The following is a 17,281-nucleotide window of genomic DNA, read 5'->3' as shown; positions in this document are numbered from 1 at the left end:
CCAATCAGAGTGCTGGAAAAACGAACCAATGAAGAACCTCAGTCTGTGAGCCTCCCGAGCCACCACCAGGCCCATTCCGGAAGTTTTGAACGCTTAGGTGGAGGCAGCTGGGCCGGTGGGCTCCCAGTCTGGGGTTGACAGGCAAGGTACCAGTGACTCCCGGAAAGACTAGGGACAGATGGAAGCTCCGACGAGGCGCTTCCTGGAGGATATGACAGCTGAAGGCTTTTGCTAGGTGAAAATTGGATGAGATGTTCTGGGTAGGAGGAATAGTTCACGTAAAGGCCGAGGCGGTAGTTAAGAATGTCAGCTCGGGTCACGTGTGTAGGTTTGGCCTGTGTCCTTTCTTGCGACACAGCTGACCCCTCCTGTTTTGGTAGTCCTCAAAATGCTTTATTATGGATATTTTAAACAATATGCAGCAGTAGAGAAAATAACATAACGAACCTCCCCTACCTCTCCACAATTGCTAACATTCTACCCTCGTTTCATCTATTTCTTATTTTTTGTTTAGTTTTTTGCTGAAGTGTATTAAATTCCAGCCATTTGTCAATTCACGCTTCATGATGTTTCTCTAACAGATAAGGACTCTTAAAAAAACGTTTTCAAACCCAAGAAAATTAATTTCTAAGTATCGATTTTCTCTGCCTCAAAATGTCTTTAAACAATAGTATTGTAAAATCAGGATCCAAATAAGAACCACACATTGCATTTGGTTGGCTGGTCTTTTTTTTCCAAAACAATTTTATTGTCTACCTTGGTTTCTTGAGGTTTCAGTCTGTCAGCACAAATGAATGCTTTGTTAAAATACTGGCTTTTGTTTGTTTCTGTGCTAGAGATATAAGAATAGGAAGCCTTTTAAAAACGTTAACTAGAGTTCATATTTTATTCAGATTTCCTTAGTGTTTACCTAGTCTCTCTTTTCTTTTTGAGCATGATTACATTTAGTTGTTTCCTTCAGCTTCTCTGCTTGACAATTTCTCACACTTTCTTTGTTTTTCATGACTTTAGCAGTTTTGAGTACTGGTCAGGTATTTTTGTAGAATCTTCCTAATTTGGGATTTGGCTGATGTTTTTATCATCATTAGACTGGGTTTATGTTTGGTTTGTGAAAAGACCACAGAAATAAAGTGCAATTCTCACCATATTACATCAAGGATAAACACTATCAACATGACTGACCACTGCACGTTAACTTTGATCTCCTGGCTAAGGTAGCATTTGTCAGGTTTCTCCACTATAAAGTTACTTAAAATAAAAACAAAACCCCAACTCCCTTTCCATGCTCTTTGAAAGGAAGTCATTATTTGTTCCCTCCTCACACGGGGAGGGGAGTTAAGCTCCATCTGGAGAGTGGAATATCTGCATAAATTATTTGGAATTCTTCTGCACGTGGGATTTGCCTATTCTCTGCCCTTTATTTTTAAACCATACCAATATGGACTCATGGGTCTGTTATACTTTGAGCTGTAATTCAATATGTATTTTGTTGCTCAAATTGTTCCAGCTTTTAAAATCTTGTCTTTTTAAATCTATACATTTCCTTTTCCTTGCCGTTTTCTTCCTTCCTCCTTCTCTTTCTCCCCTCCCCACTTTTTGGTCTTCCATGTGTTGAGGAAACTGGATCAGTTTTCCTTTTGGATTTAACTAATTACAGTACATTGTTTCACTTGTTCCTCAGTATCCCTTACCCCTTTTATTATATATTGTAGTAACAGCTAGAAACTTGATTTGATTTAGGTTTAATTGGGTGAAAGAATACTTCATAGGCAATGCTGTTGTAATATATCCCGTCAGCACCTGTCTGGTTGTCCTTTTTTGGTGATGCCAAAATTGATCAGCAGTGTAATCCTGTTGTATCTGTTTTATGAAGCCCAATCAACCTTTCCACTGTTTTAGCAGCCATCATTACATCTATTATTTCATTAATGTAATGAAAATAGTGGTTTTTGAATTTTATCATTCTCTTTGCAATTATTAGTGATTCTTTCATACATTTTCAAATAATTCCCTACTCATCAGGAATTTGGTTACTTGTTCACGTACAGGAAAGACAGAGAACATGCTTCTTTCCCTGTTTTATGAACGACAAAAAAAAGTGAAAATGAGTTGGTTCCTAGCACCTTTCAAAGGTGACCAATGAGGTATGTGTTTATAAGTACCAATATAAACTTACATTTTCAAACATATTTGATGTGCTTCAAACCATTGCAGTCACTTTTTAAAATACATATATATATATTGATTTCAGAGAGAGGAAGGGAGAGGGGGAAAGAGAAACATCAATGATGAGAGTCATTGATCGGCTGCCTCCTGCACGCCCCTGACTGGGGATCGAGCCCGCAACCCGGGCATGTGCCCTGACCAGGAACTGAACACTGATCTCTTGGATCCTAGGTCGATGCTCAACCGCTGAGCCACGCCCAGCTGGGCATCTATAAGATTCTTAATGCCAAGGACCATGCGTTGTTAGTGCTGTCATTCCATTGCAGTCATTCTTATTGCTACTCAGTATCTTTGGCAAGTGGCAGCCCCTTTGGATTGCCTCCTGAGTTCTTTTGACTCAATTCCAGTAGTGCTGGAGGTCTTCCTTGCTTTCTGGAACAGGATGCCCCATACTCATTTTGTACATTTTCTGCTCCAAACCTGGAATCAGCCTTTTCCCCATAGATTCCGGGTTCCTTCTAGTCAGAAACAGTAGAGACCACAATCTGGGCACTAGGGTTGCTCATTGTTACTGGGTTATTATATCTAGACCTTTTCTGTGGACTTAGCTAGGGAAATATATTTTTTAAAAGACCCATGAATGTTCATTCTGATATTTCCAATTCAAATGCAAGATTACAGGGTATTCACTTCTTTGATTTTATGTATTTATCTCTTTTTATTTACATAAAAAATTTTGGTCTCCAGGAACATTAGCAAAGCTACTTATCTGCTTTAGTCTAATATATAATTTTGTATTTATTTTAAAATTTCATTGATTTCGGGGGGGGGGCATCGATTTGTTTCACTTATTTATGTATTCATTGGTTGATTCTTGTATGTGCCCTGATCAGGGACTGAACCTGCAACCTTGGCGTATAAGGACAATGCTCTAACCAACTGAGCTACCCGGTCAGGGCTATATAATTTCAAAATAAGATAATGTAGGGTCTCAAAACTTTAAACCATATGTTTTTTCAAAGTAAAAATTCCAGTATTATAATACACAATAAAAGCTATTGAATTCAGTTTCAAATTTCATTGCAGTTCTTTTTCTGTTAGGATCTATTTACCACTGGAGGCAATCAACTAAAACTACTGTTTTAACATCACCTGAAATAATTCTTACCTGAAACAATTGTGCCACCAATTTGAGACAAAATTAGGATCATTTATTTCAGTTTGTTTTGAATTTTTAGGGATTTCTTTCTTTTCTCTTTTTCTCACTTTTAAAAATCATCATGTTTCCACAGTCAAAAGTATGAAACAGGAACATTTGAGATCTTGCTTCCAGGCAATTATCAGTTTGGGCTCAAATAAACTCATAAAAATTCAACAGAAAAAAGTATGAAACAGGACATTTAGAGATGTCTGGCTTCTATCCCTCTACTTCCTACCTTGTCTCCTGGCCTGAATTATTTGGAAGTTGCAGATATCACCCTTAATACTTTCACACACATCCTCTAAGAACATTCTCCCCTATAACCACAATATCATTATCCCACCAAAGAAATAAAAAAAAAAATCCTCACCCAAGGATACATTCCCATTGATTTTTAGAGAAACACTGATGTGAGAAACATCAATGGGTTGCCTCCCGTATGTGCCCCAACTGGGGATTGAACCTGCAATCTAGGTTATGTGCCCTGACTGGGAAAACAAACCCACAACCTTTTGGCATATGGGACTGATGCTCTAACCAACTGAGCCACCCAGCCAGGGCCCACCAAAGAAATTTAATGAAGATATAATATTAAAAAATCCATGATTCAATCAAGATCCCACACTGCATTTGGCTGTCAATCTGAACCAGTCCTCAGCGTATCTCCATTGACCTTCTGAAGAATAGTCTAGTTGTTTTGTACAAAGTCCCACAACTTGTATTTCACCCAGGATAGATTCCTAACAGTGGGACTGTTTGGGCAAAAGGGTAAATGCATATGTATTTTTGCTGGAGATTTTCTCATAGGTCATGTTTTATGTCCACTGAAGTATCAGAGTGCTGTTTTCTCTTAGTCTTGCAAACAAAGCGAGCTGCCAAAATTCTGGGTTTTCTTTTTCCCAGTCTGATAGATGGGAAATGTATCCAAGTGTGGTTTCAATTTGCTATTGTCTTATGATTGAGTTTGAGTATATTTTCTGAAAATAGTCCATTCATATATTTTGCCAGTTTGTCCATGGACTTGGAATTTTTCTTCTCACCTTTGATATTACACACACATGTGCCTGCGCACACACACCCCTGTAGGGTGTGAATTGCAAAATTTATTCCTAGTTTGTCATTTCTTTTTACTTTTTTTTTTTTGCCATGAAAAAGTTTGTTTTTGTCAGTATTTCCCTTTATTGCATCTAGATTTTGAATCATATTTCAGAAAATTTGCCCAATGAAAGATAAAGTAAAATACAGATTGTTAGAAGATGTGCTATGGAGAAAAATTAAGCAGAGAGGGGGAAGGACCCCACGTTCAGTAGGGAGGTGGGGTTTGTGAGCCAAGGTAGAGAAGGGGGGGGCACACAGGAAAGCAACTGTCAGGGACAGAACTGAGAGCATGAGGATACTCTGAGGCCAAGAGAGGAGTTGTGAGAAGGGAGGGGAGAGCCAGGTTCAAAAACTTACTGCAACCCCAATAAACCTCCCATCTGTGTTTCTATTTCTTAAGCAAGTTGGGTATAAAGTTCATTTCATTGGGCAAAAACATTAGCAAGAGATTGGAAAACCTTGAAAAATAAGAACAAGATAGCAACTAGCCATTTCAGATACTAAAAGGTATTACAAAGCCTATATAATTACACCACCATGGGGATGGCACACACAAGTCAGACACTGGGCTTGGAGAGAACCCAGATACAGCCCAATTACTCATGAAAATTTAGTGTATGAAAAGGTAGCATCTCTAATCACCTAAAGTTTTGCTTCATAAAGTGTAGATAGGTAAAGTTTTACTTTATAAATTGAATAATTCACACAGTGAAATGCAGACCTAAAAAAGTACAGCTTGATGAGTTCTGACAAATCTATACACCTGTGTAACTCTACTACTCTCATCATATACAGTTGACCTCTGTACAATACAGGTTTGAGTGGTGTGGGTCCACTTATACGTGGATTTTTTTGAATACTTACAGTACTGTAAATGTATTTTCTCTTCCTTATGATTTTCTTAACATTTTTTTTCTAGCTTACTTTATTGTTAGAATACAGTGTATAATACATAAAACATACAAAATATGTATTAATCAACTGTAAGGCTTTTAGTCAAGAGCAGGCTATTAGTAGTTTTTGAGGAGTCCAAAGTAAAAGTTCTATGTGGGTTTTCAATTCCACCTGGTGGTTGGCACCCCTAACCCTAGTATTGCTCAAGGATCAACTGTAATACATTTCTAATTCTAGAAAGTTTCCTTGGCTCTTCCTTTGTTGATCCCTGCCACCTACAACTCCTTCAGAGGTAACCACTGCTCTGAGTTGTTTTGTTAATCCTCACCGAGGATATTTTTCCCATTGATTTTTAGAGAGTGGAAGGGATGGAGGGAGGGGTGTGGGAGAGAGACAGAGAGAAACATCGATGTGAGAAAGATTGGTTGCCTCCTTCACGCGCCCTGACTGGCCTGGGGATCAAACCTGCAACGTAGGTACATTACTTTGACCGGTAATTAAACCCACAGCCCTTTGGTACATGGGCCAACACTCTAACCATTGAGCCACACCAGCCAGGGCCTGAGTATTTTAGTAAGTGCTATTGGGGTATATGTAAAATAAGACAAAAATGGATCCATTTGCATAAATTCCAAATGGCTGAGACTTAAATGTAAAAAAACTATATAAAAACTAGAAGACAATCTCATCTCTTAACTTCCCCCATTCCACCCCAAGCTGCACTGACTCCTTGGCTGTCACACTAGCACATTTGCACTCAGGGCCTTTGCATGCCTCTCACATTTACCGAGTGTCACCTTTGCTGTGTAGCCCTCTATTTAAAATCTCACCTCCTACAGCCTGCTTTATTTTTTTCTCTATAGCTGTTATCTTCCAACATACTAGATACTTTGCTTACTTGTCAGTGGTCTGTTTCCTTGTCCTAGAACGACAACTCCCTGAAAGTAGGGAATTTTGTCCATTTTGTTTAGTGCTGGATTCTCAGTGTTTAGAGCAGGGGCTCAATTACTCCTTGCCAAGGGTGGAAGTGATGAGGAGAGTTTCAGGGGGACCTGGGATGTGGTCCAGAGCACCCCATTCTCTTGGCTTTGGTGGGATGGAAGGACAGGGCTAAGGCGCTTGAGAGGAACAGCAGGACAGCCTGTGAGGAGGAGGGCAGGTGTGTGTAGACAATGGGCGACACACCCAGGTGATGCTTTCTTCCATATTGAGGGAGGGAAGGTTCCAGGGTGAACAAATGTGAAGCTCTTGATTCTTGTTTGAGTCCCCTCTTCATCTGCACAGCTGCTGCAGGGTGCCTTGGGCCTGGACCCAGCGCAACCGCCACTGGGGCAGGGACAGGCCCTGGCAGAGCTCCCCTGAGAGGGCGGCTTGGCCTGGCTGATCCCACCTGGGGAGGGGGATGGTGTCAGAGGGAAGGCCTGAGTCTCCAGACCCTCACTGGCTTCCACACAACATGGCCTGCTTATCACCAGACTCCTCCACAACCCCCCCCCCATGACCAGTCCTTCCCCCCGGCCCTGAGTTTGGCCTGTTCCACCCAGCTCAGCCCTGCCCCCATCACCAGTCCCCCACAACCCCCTCTCACCAGTCCCCCACAACCCCCTGCAGCTCGGGGATTCGTTCCAGGGCTTGTTCCAGCAGGTTCTCCAGCTGCTTCAGAGCCTGCCCCACATTCTCCTTCTGCTCCTTTTCCTGGGATACACAGATCCGCAGCAACTCTGCAAGTTAGAAGCCCAGGAGGTAGCACTGAGTCCTCTGGTTCCCTGGTTACTTGCAGTCAATGTGTCACCAAGTTAATCTCCAGTCACCTAATCTTGACCTCAGCTGCTCTCCCAAACCTCTCCTTCCTACCAGATCCTCATCTCAGGGACAAGCCCACTGTCTCCCCCTCTGTCACCTCATCCTGGATGCCTCCCTCCCCCTAACAGACCACCAATGTCCGTGGCCTATCCCTCAGCTTCCTCTCCCTTCCCTACTCATCCCCCACCCCAGCCTCCCTCTTAGGCTCCAGGTCTCAGCTTCTCATTCTGCTCCATCTCTACATGGCAGCCAAAGTGATCTTCCTGAAGCCTAAACCTGATCCTTTCCCTCTCTTGCCTGGAACCCTCCAAGGCTCCCCAGTGCCTCCAAGACAGAGTCCAAGCTCCTTAACATAGTACTTGAGGGCTTGCATCATATGGCTGCTGCTCACTATTCCTGAGCAAAACCTCACCTACCCCCCAGGGACACTTGAGACACCATTTTTCCTCCTGGTAGTCCTTCCCAGCATTCCTCACCCCAAGGCTTCCTCCTCAGACTGCTGTGGCCATTCACTCTAGCAGTGTTTTCCCCTGGGGACTGTGACTAGGTCTAGTCCTTCTCCACAGGCCCAAAACAGGCCCAGATCAGACCTGCAGTGTGATCAGACCCCTTGGGCGTGAATCCTCACTCCAATCCATCCTTGCCTTGTGACATTGGGCATGACACTTGCCCTTTCTTCAGCCACTTCTGTGGTCAGGTGTCATTATCTGAGCCACAGGCTAGTGGGGTGGGGGCAGATTAGAGCACTCTGGAGATGGGACTCAGGGCTTACTGACAGGTTGCAGGTGGGTGGGTGGGGTTAGGGGCCTAGGAGGAATTAAGGAAGACTTCTGGGTTTCTGGCTTAGGCACCTGGATAAGGAGGGTAGGATCATTTACTGAGGAAAGGAGACCAAGCAGAAGAAAAACAAAACTGCTTTTGGAGTAGAGGGAACTAAGTCCCATTTAGGCTTGTTCAAGTCCATAATGCCCGTAAGTGGCTTGTGCTGGCTCCTGCACACCACTCCCTGCCTAATGGAAGGGGAAGGCACAGAGCCTGAAACTCAAAGGCCTGAAAATGATCTCTTCCTACTTTGCTGATGGCACCCTGATTTATTTCTCATCAATTCAACTCTTCTATCTATTTATCCTTTGATTCTTTGCCCTTTGATTCTACCACAAGGATACCCCTGGGGCTGTATCACCTCTCTCCCCATTGAGCTCTTGGGGCCAGCACCTGGTAGGTACCCAGTAAGTGCTTGCTGAGCGAATCCAGGAATGAACAACTTTTCTTAGTTTCCTCATCTGTAAACTGAGTCTTAACAGTCTTTCCATCCCTCATGGTAAGCACTGAAAGAGACTGCGCATGAGCAGACAAAATGACTGTAATCTCATTGTTCAGTGCCCTGTTTGGGTCACCTGACTGTGTCTTCCCAGCAATTCTGTAAGGTACTATCCTTATGCTTACTCCACTGAGGAGGAAACTGAGGCACAGGGAGATCACACAAGAGGCAGTGCTGAGAAGAGAATCCAGGTAGTTTAACTTACAGCCCAACTTTTAACTATTCAAGTATACTATTGGACAGTGACAAATGAGTACTTGGCAATTAGATGGGCAGTATCTATTGGTTAGCACAGACCCATCAGAAGTCACACTGGCTGGAGTCAAATCCTAGCTCTGCCATCTGGGCAGCTACCAAGGCCTCTGTGTCCAGGTCCCTCCTCTGTAAAAGGGAGAATGGCAGCACTAACCCGTGGGGCTGCTGTGCAGGTGAAACTAGTGAACATGCTTAAAGCACTCCGAGCTCAGAAGGCTCTGTATCAGCAGTGGGTGTTGTTTGTGATTAGCTCTGGAGGCTGATGGTCCTGGGAATGGGCAGGATTGCTAGATATAGAAGCAGGGCAGGCCTACCCTGGGTGGATGGTCCTGGCGGTAGGCTGGTCTTCATGTGGAGCAGATCCCAGCACCGAAGACTCCACTGGTCCTGGAAGAACAGAAGGTCCTGGCGAAGAGAGGCAGCCTTTGGAAGGAGAAGCTCTGGCGCCTAGAGGGAGGGTGAAAGGACAATCACCTCGGGCAGGGGTAGGCATGGAAAGAAAGGTCCTAGGAAACAGGCACTCACCTTCCCTGTGGGCAGCCCCAGCATGTGGCTAAGCACTATGAGGTTGGAGCCCCTTGAGGACGCAGGATGCAGCTGGTGGATGGATGGCAGGACTGTGGGCAGGGGCTGCAATCTGGGGGGAAGTCCAGGTTGGGTGGGGCACTGAGAGGAAGGTTTGGGTTGCAGAGGCTGTGGGGGCTGAGGGGTAGGCCTGGGAGGTCCAGGAACTTGGAAGTGGTCTGGAGACTAGGATTCCAGAGTGGGGCTGAGGACTTGAGGGTGAGTTCTGGCAGCCTGGGAACACTGGTGTCTGGGATTATTTTTTTGGAGTGAGACAGTCAACCAAGGAAGGGGATATAGGGGATGACCCTAGCTTTACCCTCCAGGGCTGCGCCGCAGCAGGGTGCCCAGCAAAAGGTGGGGCAGATGCTGGGCCTCCTTCTCTAGACAGCGAAGCAGCTCCTGGCTTTGTGGTGCCACCGCCTCAGACATGGGGACCACTTTTCGCTGAATCAGAGCCAGCACCTATGGGGAAGGGAAGGGAAGGGATGGGAGAGGCAGCCTGAGGTCACCCAGCCCCATCCCTAGGAGACCTGGCCCAACCCAGACCTCATTCCAAATCCCAACTCACCTCCCCAGGGCTCCGACACAGGCGCGTCTTGCTGGCTGAGTTGCTCTTGATGAGCAGGCGGACCTGTTCCTGTGTCTCCCCCTGAACAACCAGGAGGCCCCCAAGATGGGCTGCTTTTCCTTCCCAACTCCCAGCCTCCCACCCTGCCCCTCCCTTTCCACAGGTCCTGCTTCCTCTTGGGAGACTCACCCTGGACCTCTCCCCTGACCAGGAGGCCCAGTTCTGGATCATAAGGCTCCCGGCTTCACTCTCACCCTCCACCAGGCCCTGCCATTTCTCCCAGAATCCTGCTTCTCACCACCAGCTGGCGCCAGTGCAGGATCCGTTGCTGTTTGGCCTGTAGCTCTTGCAGCAGAAGCTGCCTCCGTCCAGCCGCCTCCTCTAGCTCCTGGCTCTGGGCACACAGGGCCTTGAGCTCTGCCCACAGGCCATAGCCCCGGAGCCCCAGCACCAATGCCTGCCTGGAGAGCAAGCAGAAGAGAGCAATGGAGAGGAAGGTGACTAAGACTCACAGTGGAGAGGGGAGATAAGATCTGCAAGGATGCACAAGGAGCCACAAACTCAAGGACAGCAGGGAGGCAGAGACAAGAGCCACAAGGGCAGAAAAAGTCCAATATCTTGAGACGCCAGCAGAGAGATGGTCTAGGGAACTCTGCCCAGGGAGCCTCCTCACCTCTCGCTGGATCCCAGGGTACTTCTCTCCACCTCCTCCATCAGGCTTTGGAGGCGCTGGGTCAGGATGTGATGCTCCTTCAGGAGGGGGCCCCGCTGGGTGACCAGCACACTCACAGCTTGCCAGCCCTCCTGAGGAAGGGGGACAAAGTCAGGGTGGGCATTGTCCCTGGAGGTGAGGGGATGGAGTGGGTCAGGATGGGAAGGGGATAGTCTGAGAAGGGTGCCTGGGGGTCACCTGGATGAGATGCATCACAGACGGCAGGGCCTTGCTGGAGTCTGACTGGTCTGGTACCTGGGACCTGGGGATGGGGCAAAATTGGTGAAGAAGGAGCCCTATCCCCTTGCGTCGACTCTTGAAGGTAGCCAATGTCAACCCACCTGGGTTTGGTCCCTGGATTTCAGTTCTACCCCTATCAGCAGATCACTGTGCCTGGTCCTGGCCCTGTCCCAGCTCACCCAGCCACCCACCCTACCTGCCTATGGAAGCACTCTACTACACACCCGGCCATCTCTGCATCTTGGAGCCTGTCCGGACTGCACAGGGACCGAATCTCTGCCTCCCGTTCTGCAGCCAGGTGTTCCAAGGCAGCCAAGAGGTGGCTGGGAGGGTGGTTTGTCAGCAGTGTCTGGTGGGGGGAGGGGTGAAGTCAGGGCAGGATGGGGCAGGGCTGTGAGCTGGGACCATATGGGGAAGGGACAAGGATGAACAATGAGGTCCTGGTACCCTGAGGTTTGATCATAGGCAGTGGATATGGCTTTTTCCAAGAGCCCCCCTCACCTCCACTGAACTAAGCCACTTCTGGTAGGACGTTCCAAAGTGGTCATCTTGAGGGGTTCTGTGGGGTTGGGGGAGGGGACACAGAATGTTATAAGACACATCAATCCTTCCTCTAATGACGACCACCACCCTGTGCCCAGTTTACAGATGAGGAAACCAAGTCCATCTATGCTTGCTAGACTTGACTTCCCCTCTTATACGAACTCACTAACCATGGGCCCTTTCACATGTGCTGCTTGCTTGAAACACCCCTCAGTCTTTTACCTTTGCTAAGCCTCTTTGCCAGAGATGCGTCCTCCGGGCTTCCTTAGCTGGGTAGGGTGTCTCCTCTCGGTACCGACCTCTCAGGCTTCCCCACCCCGCCTTAGCCCAAACTGCCTGGGTTATCACTGTCTGTGATGGGTCTGTCTCTACCTCTTCCCAGCCTGGGAGCCCTGAGAGGGCAGTCCCTGGGGTTGACACAGCCCAGAGACCCAGTGTCTGAGGAATTAACAGAGAAGTAACTCCCCACCCAGGTTCTTTGTAGGGTTTTTGAGGGCTGGGTGACACTCACAGGATGCTGCCTCCTTTGGTTTGAGGAATCAGGAGGCTCTGCAGGAACTGGGTTCGGAGGGTGCAGGCTGTTCGGACATCACTCTGGGAACAAGAGGATAGGAAATAAAGGGGACCCAAGGGTCCACCTGACCCCTGACTCTCCTCCCCCACCCCCATGGTCCAGGACTCTTACCAGGACCACAGGCTCCAGGCCCAGGGCTGCTGATGTCAAGGGTCCAAAGGTTATATCCACTTTAGCCTTCCTGGAAAGAGGAGTGCAGTTGGGGCTCAGTCCCTGGAAGGAGGGAGCTGGGAGAACAGATGTCTGTGTCTCCTCCTGCTGCCAGCAAAGCTAGTCACAGGGAACCATGAGCCTGAATCTCAGGGGCCACCTCCAAAATTAGGCCACTGTCATCTCCTGGCTGGATGACTCCATTAGCCTCCTCACTGGTCTTCCTTACTTTAGCTCTCTGCAGTCTATTCTCCACCCAACAGTTAAATGATCTTGTTAAAACCTGACAGATCATGCCATTGTTCTGCTCAAAACCCTTGTAAACAATGTGATGTGTCCTCATCACCCTCTGAATAATAACAATGGGTAACAGAAACTCTTCTAAGCACTTTGCACGATTTAACTCAATTATTATACCTACCATGCAAAGTAGGTAATATTATCCCCATTCTATAGATCTTTGAAACTGAGGTACAAACTTTGCCTGAGGTCACACAGCTGTAAGTCGCCAAGCCCGGGCATAAACTCAGCCTGAGACTTCCAGTGCCTCCACGGTGCGGTGCCCACCTACCCAACCTCACCTCCTCAAGCTCTCCCTCTGGCCTGTGAAATAGGCTGAACATGCCCTCCTGGCTGCTCTTCCCACATGTCAAGTTCAGCGCTTCTGCTCCTGCTGTCCTTCTTCATGGAAATTTCTTCCCCAACTCAAATGTTACCTCCTCAGAGAGGCCTTCTCTGACCATCCTACCTAGAGTAGCGTCTCCTTCTCCCCTTCTATCACATCACCTTTTCTTCATAGCACTCATCTCTACCTGCAGTTATACAGTTTGTTTGCTTCCTAGTTTACCACCTCTTCTCTGCATCAGTAAGTCCCATGAGGACAGGGTTGTCCCTTGTTTACTGTTCTTTCCCAGCAGTGGTGTTCTAGATATACAGGTGGCACCATTCTAGGCACAAATACAGGTGGCTAAGATGACAAAACTTCCTGGCCTCATGGACTTTAAATCCTAAAGAGTAGACCCCAGAATTCTGGAACTCAAGAATGGGTCAGGGCAGAGTACTGGGTCTCTAAGGAAAATGTCTCTCCACCCAGCCTCGTGAGCACCTGAGGCCCACCTCTCTATGTCCTGCTGGTGCCTCAGCTGATTCTGTAGCCACTGCATGGGACGTTGGAGTCCACGTTGCTGTCTTCGCATGGCCCCAGCTTGGGCCTGGAGGAGGAGAGCATGCCGCTGGGTGTCTTGTATGCTCTGCAGCGCCTGCTCCATGGCCATATCTGTGGGAGGAACAGGGTGGTCATCAGTACCTCCCCAATACCCTTTCTGCTGCCCATCTGTCCAGCCCCATGAGTCACCCTGAGCCTCGGTCTCTTGATCCATCAGCTCCAAGCTTTGGTCTAACTCCTGGATCTCTGCCCGTAGGTGGGCAACAGCAGCTTCTAGCTCCAACTTCCGACAGGCCTGGTGGGATCAGGTACAGGGTCAGATACATGGCCTGGCCACAGCTCAGCCTGGCCTGACTGTCCTTTGCGGAGCACCAGTCTCTTCACCTGCCCAGGGGGGTGGCAGAGGGTTTTTCCTAGGCAGTTACTGTGTCTGAACCTCTAGGCCCAGAGGAACACTAGGGTACTATCCTGGACCCTCTCCTTCCTCCTGGAATTATATCACTCTCCAACCTGTTTCCTGTCTCTGCACTGATGACATCGTATCTCTGTCCCAGTCCTCATCTCCTCATGAGCCCCTCATTTAGGAGTCCCAAGGTCTCCTGGAAGTATCCCCCTGGATGTCACCTGGACCGATACTGAGTCCCACACTCGCCTCAGCATCTCTCCCAAATTAGTCCATTCTCCCACCTTCCTTCACAGGCTTTGATGCCTCATATCTATGCCCTCCCCTTTCTCCTAGCTCAAGCCTGTCTCCCCTGGACTGTAAACCCTGAGTGCATGGATCAGGGCTGTTCTGTGATCCAGTGTCCTCATTATCACCCAGGACAAGGCTGGGCCTAGAGCAGAAGATCTACAATTCCTCTTTTTTGATGAAAGAAAATCTGGTAGCACATAGTTCTCACCTCTGGACTGGACTGGTGGCCATACCTGAGGAAATGAGGCCAGAGTCAGGGGATGACAGAGGCTTCCAGGAGGTGAGGCTGTGGGCGGGGACAGGGATGGATGGGACTGGGGAAGATAGGAAGGGATAGCTTTGAGGACCAGTTACCAGAGTAGGTTTCCGCGGATCTTCTTGACATTCCTACAGTGGAGAAGTAGGAGGAAGAGGAGTTACTGTGGGACTTGCCTGTGTCCCCTCCCCTGCCACAGCCTCCCTTATGCAGCCAGGCTCACCTCTGGCTGTGCACATGCCGTAAGACATAGGCCCAGATGTCAGCTCCCTGGCCCAGACACAGCCTGTGGGGACAGCATGTAAGGGTACGCCTGGGAGGGTTGTCATTCCCAGGGCAGTGGGGGTGGGGGGTGGGGAGATCTTTACCAGGGAATTCTCACTTCTTGCTGGGAGGGAGGATTCCTATTTTTGGCGCTAAGATATTCCTTCCTGGGTGGGTCACTGAGAGGGTGGGCTTCTCACTGGGTGTGGGGGTAGTCTTATTCCCTCCCTGGTGGGGTGCTTCCCTTCTCTTGGGAGAGGGTTACTTCCAGTCACTTCCAGGGGTGGGGGTGGGGGATATACTGCCAGGAAGTGCTCTGTCATGACTGGATGTGAGCTACCACTCCTATAGATTTAATCTCCAGTGGGGTGGTCTTTGTGGACTCGAGTCCTCACTGGCTGGGCTGGGTGGTGGGTGGTGAGGTGCTGCAGGGATGCCTTCTTTACCCAGATCCTATTTACACACGGGAAGAAGGGCTTCATTAACTCTGGAGGATCCTCACGGATGCCAAGGACCACTGGCAGCCTCACGGGGTGGGGGTGGAGTGTGAGGGTTACCGCCAGGCGTCCTCACTCAGACCCAGGGTCCTCTGCCTGGACGTACTACTCGGGAGGTGGGGGGCGGGCCCTTGGAGGGTATTCACACAGGCGCGGAGGAGGAAGGCGCGTCTGTAGAAAAGATGGGGTTCTCGCTGGGAGAGACACTCTCTCCAGGAGGCGGCGGCCTCACTCCCGAGCGGCCCTCACCTGCGCAGCGTCGACTCCGGGGCCCGGGCTGCCTCGGGCGCCTCCATCTCTTCGGCAGCCCAGCGAGCCAGTTCCCGCGCCTCCTGCGCTAACTCCATGGCAGCGCCTCCGCGGCCACCGCCCCGGCCGGAGCTCCCGCCGCCGCTTGAAGGGCGGCGCCCACCACTGACGTCACGAGCGCGCCGGCAGAGACCTGCTCCGCTTCCGGGCGCGGCCTGCCCGGGGCTTTGCGGGTCCCTGATCTCCCACTCCTGGGGGATGGATCCCGTTGAATGAAGATGGAAGGGGTGTGGAAAAACGGTGGGGCTCGCTCGCTTTCTGTGTCCTCCCTCTCACTACTAGCTGTTCCCTAAAAGGCAAAAGCCCCTGTTCTGGCCACAGTGGCCAGAAGAATATACCTAAGGAACTAACAGTAAAGGTAGAGCAAGATCCCGACTATACAAGACAAGGCCCGACAAGCCAGCCCAATAATCGCCGCTCCCCCTGAGTTCCCATACAAAGAACAAACCAGTCAGACTCCGGCCAAGCATAACCCCATCACTCATTGTAAGACATTGTGTTTAAATTGTTCCTTTTGTGTTGCTAAAGGTCCCCCCTTGTTTCCTGTAGGAAAAGCTGACAGCCTGACAAATTATTGGAAAGCCCTTTACTGCAGTGCCTTTGTGGTTACTGAGCATAAAGTAAAAGAAGAACTGAGGGTTAGTGCTGCAGTTCGGCTCTTATGTGGGTGAGACGCCGCAACTGTAGCCGCTGGCCAGCTAATAAAGGCTCCAAAATTCAAACACAAACTCTGGTGGTCGTCTGTCGCGGGTCACCCCAGAACAGCCCCCTAATGCCTCGCTTGATTTTCTTCATGAAATGAGACTTTCATCCTAGGAGGATGGAAACTAGGCAAGGAGATGCCAAACTTGCTGCTCTTTGATTTTAGAAACAGGGTATTTCAGGTCTGAGTGAGGGATAGAGGGCAGATAGCATGACCCTAATATGTCTCACTTCCTTCCCCAGATCAGACGAAGGGAGCTCCCTCCTCCCAGCTCCTGACACCATGAGGCAATGAACTGAGAGCAAAAGTGCATGGCAAGGTTTAATTGTAACAATCCCTGCCCCCTTTACTGAGGTATAACTGCCCAATGAAATTGCAATATATTTAAAGTGCACAACCTGGTGATTTGATATATGTATATGTTGTGAAATTATTACCATAGTCAAGTTCATTAACACAGCCATCACCTCACATAGTTACTTTTTGTTTTTTATTTTGGTGAGAACCCTTAAGACCTACTCTCTTAGCATATTTTAGTATACAATACGGTATCGTTCATCATGGATACCATGTTGTACATTAGACCCTCGTAACTGAAAGGGACCTTTTTACGAGCTTGTTCCCACTCCTCCTGCCCTCCAGCCCCGAGCAACCATCATTCTACGTTGGTTTTAGGATTCCACGTGTGATATCGCAGAGTATTTGTCTTTCTCTGACTTACTGCACTTAGTATAACACCCTAAGGCCCACATATATTGCCAAAATGGCAGGATTTCATATTTCTCATGGCTGAATAACGGCCCTCTGTGTATATATACATTTCTTTATCCACTTATTCATTGTCAGACACTGAGGTTGTTTCCAGATCTTGGCTGTTGTGCATAGTGCTGCAATGACCACAGGAGTCCAGCTACCTCTGTGAGACAGTGACTTTATTTCCTTTGGGTATATTCCCAGAAGTGGGATTGCTGGATCATATGGTACTTCTATTTTTAATTTTGTGAGGAACCTCTATACTGTTTTCCATGGGGGTTGTACGTCCCACTACAGTGCACAAGGGTTCACTTTTGGGCCAGGCTTTTAAGAAGCAAGTGTGCATTTTCTACTCTCTCTTCCTCTGCCTGGAAGAGACTCTGAGCCCTTAGGCGTAATCACTAAGTGGACGGAGCCTGGACCCCTGCCTTAATATGTGGATCACCAGAAATGCCCACATTGGTAGGTTCTGTGAGTGAGAAGTAAACTATTTTGTGAGCTACTGATATGAAGTTTGTTACAGCTGCTGGCAAGACCCTAAATGATAT

General features: G+C 48.3%; 1 protein-coding gene across 3 annotated transcripts; it reads right to left on the bottom strand.

Annotated features, from left to right (window-relative positions):
* Window positions 1-4,510: 4,510 nt before the first annotated feature.
* HAUS5 (HAUS augmin like complex subunit 5) lies at window positions 4,511-15,390 on the bottom strand. 3 transcript variants are annotated; one of them, XM_081119538.1, is made up of 19 exons: window positions 15,218-15,366; window positions 14,431-14,493; window positions 14,306-14,338; window positions 14,160-14,184; window positions 13,447-13,552; window positions 13,209-13,368; window positions 12,054-12,123; window positions 11,880-11,962; window positions 11,327-11,384; window positions 11,050-11,174; window positions 10,784-10,847; window positions 10,547-10,677; window positions 10,172-10,334; window positions 9,874-9,954; window positions 9,622-9,767; window positions 9,264-9,375; window positions 9,053-9,185; window positions 6,948-7,080; window positions 4,511-6,749 (listed from the first exon to the last, which is right to left on the bottom strand). In XM_081119538.1, the coding sequence occupies exons 1-19, from the start codon at window positions 15,313-15,315 to the stop codon at window positions 6,632-6,634; spliced, it is 1,902 nt and encodes a 633-aa protein (XP_080975664.1). In that variant the 5' UTR covers window positions 15,316-15,366; the 3' UTR covers window positions 4,511-6,631. The 3 variants fall into 3 exon arrangements, with proteins under 3 accessions (XP_080975664.1, XP_080975663.1, XP_080975662.1); XM_081119537.1 differs by lacking the exon at window positions 14,160-14,184 and having other exon boundaries at window positions 15,218-15,390; XM_081119536.1 differs by lacking the exons at window positions 13,447-13,552; window positions 14,160-14,184 and having other exon boundaries at window positions 15,218-15,387.
* Window positions 15,391-17,281: the final 1,891 nt, after the last annotated feature.

This window comes from Miniopterus schreibersii (assembly GCF_964146895.1).
Source record: "Miniopterus schreibersii genome assembly, chromosome: 18".
Lineage (NCBI taxonomy): Eukaryota > Metazoa > Chordata > Mammalia > Chiroptera > Miniopteridae > Miniopterus > Miniopterus schreibersii.
This window is presented reverse-complemented; position numbering and strand designations above follow the sequence as displayed.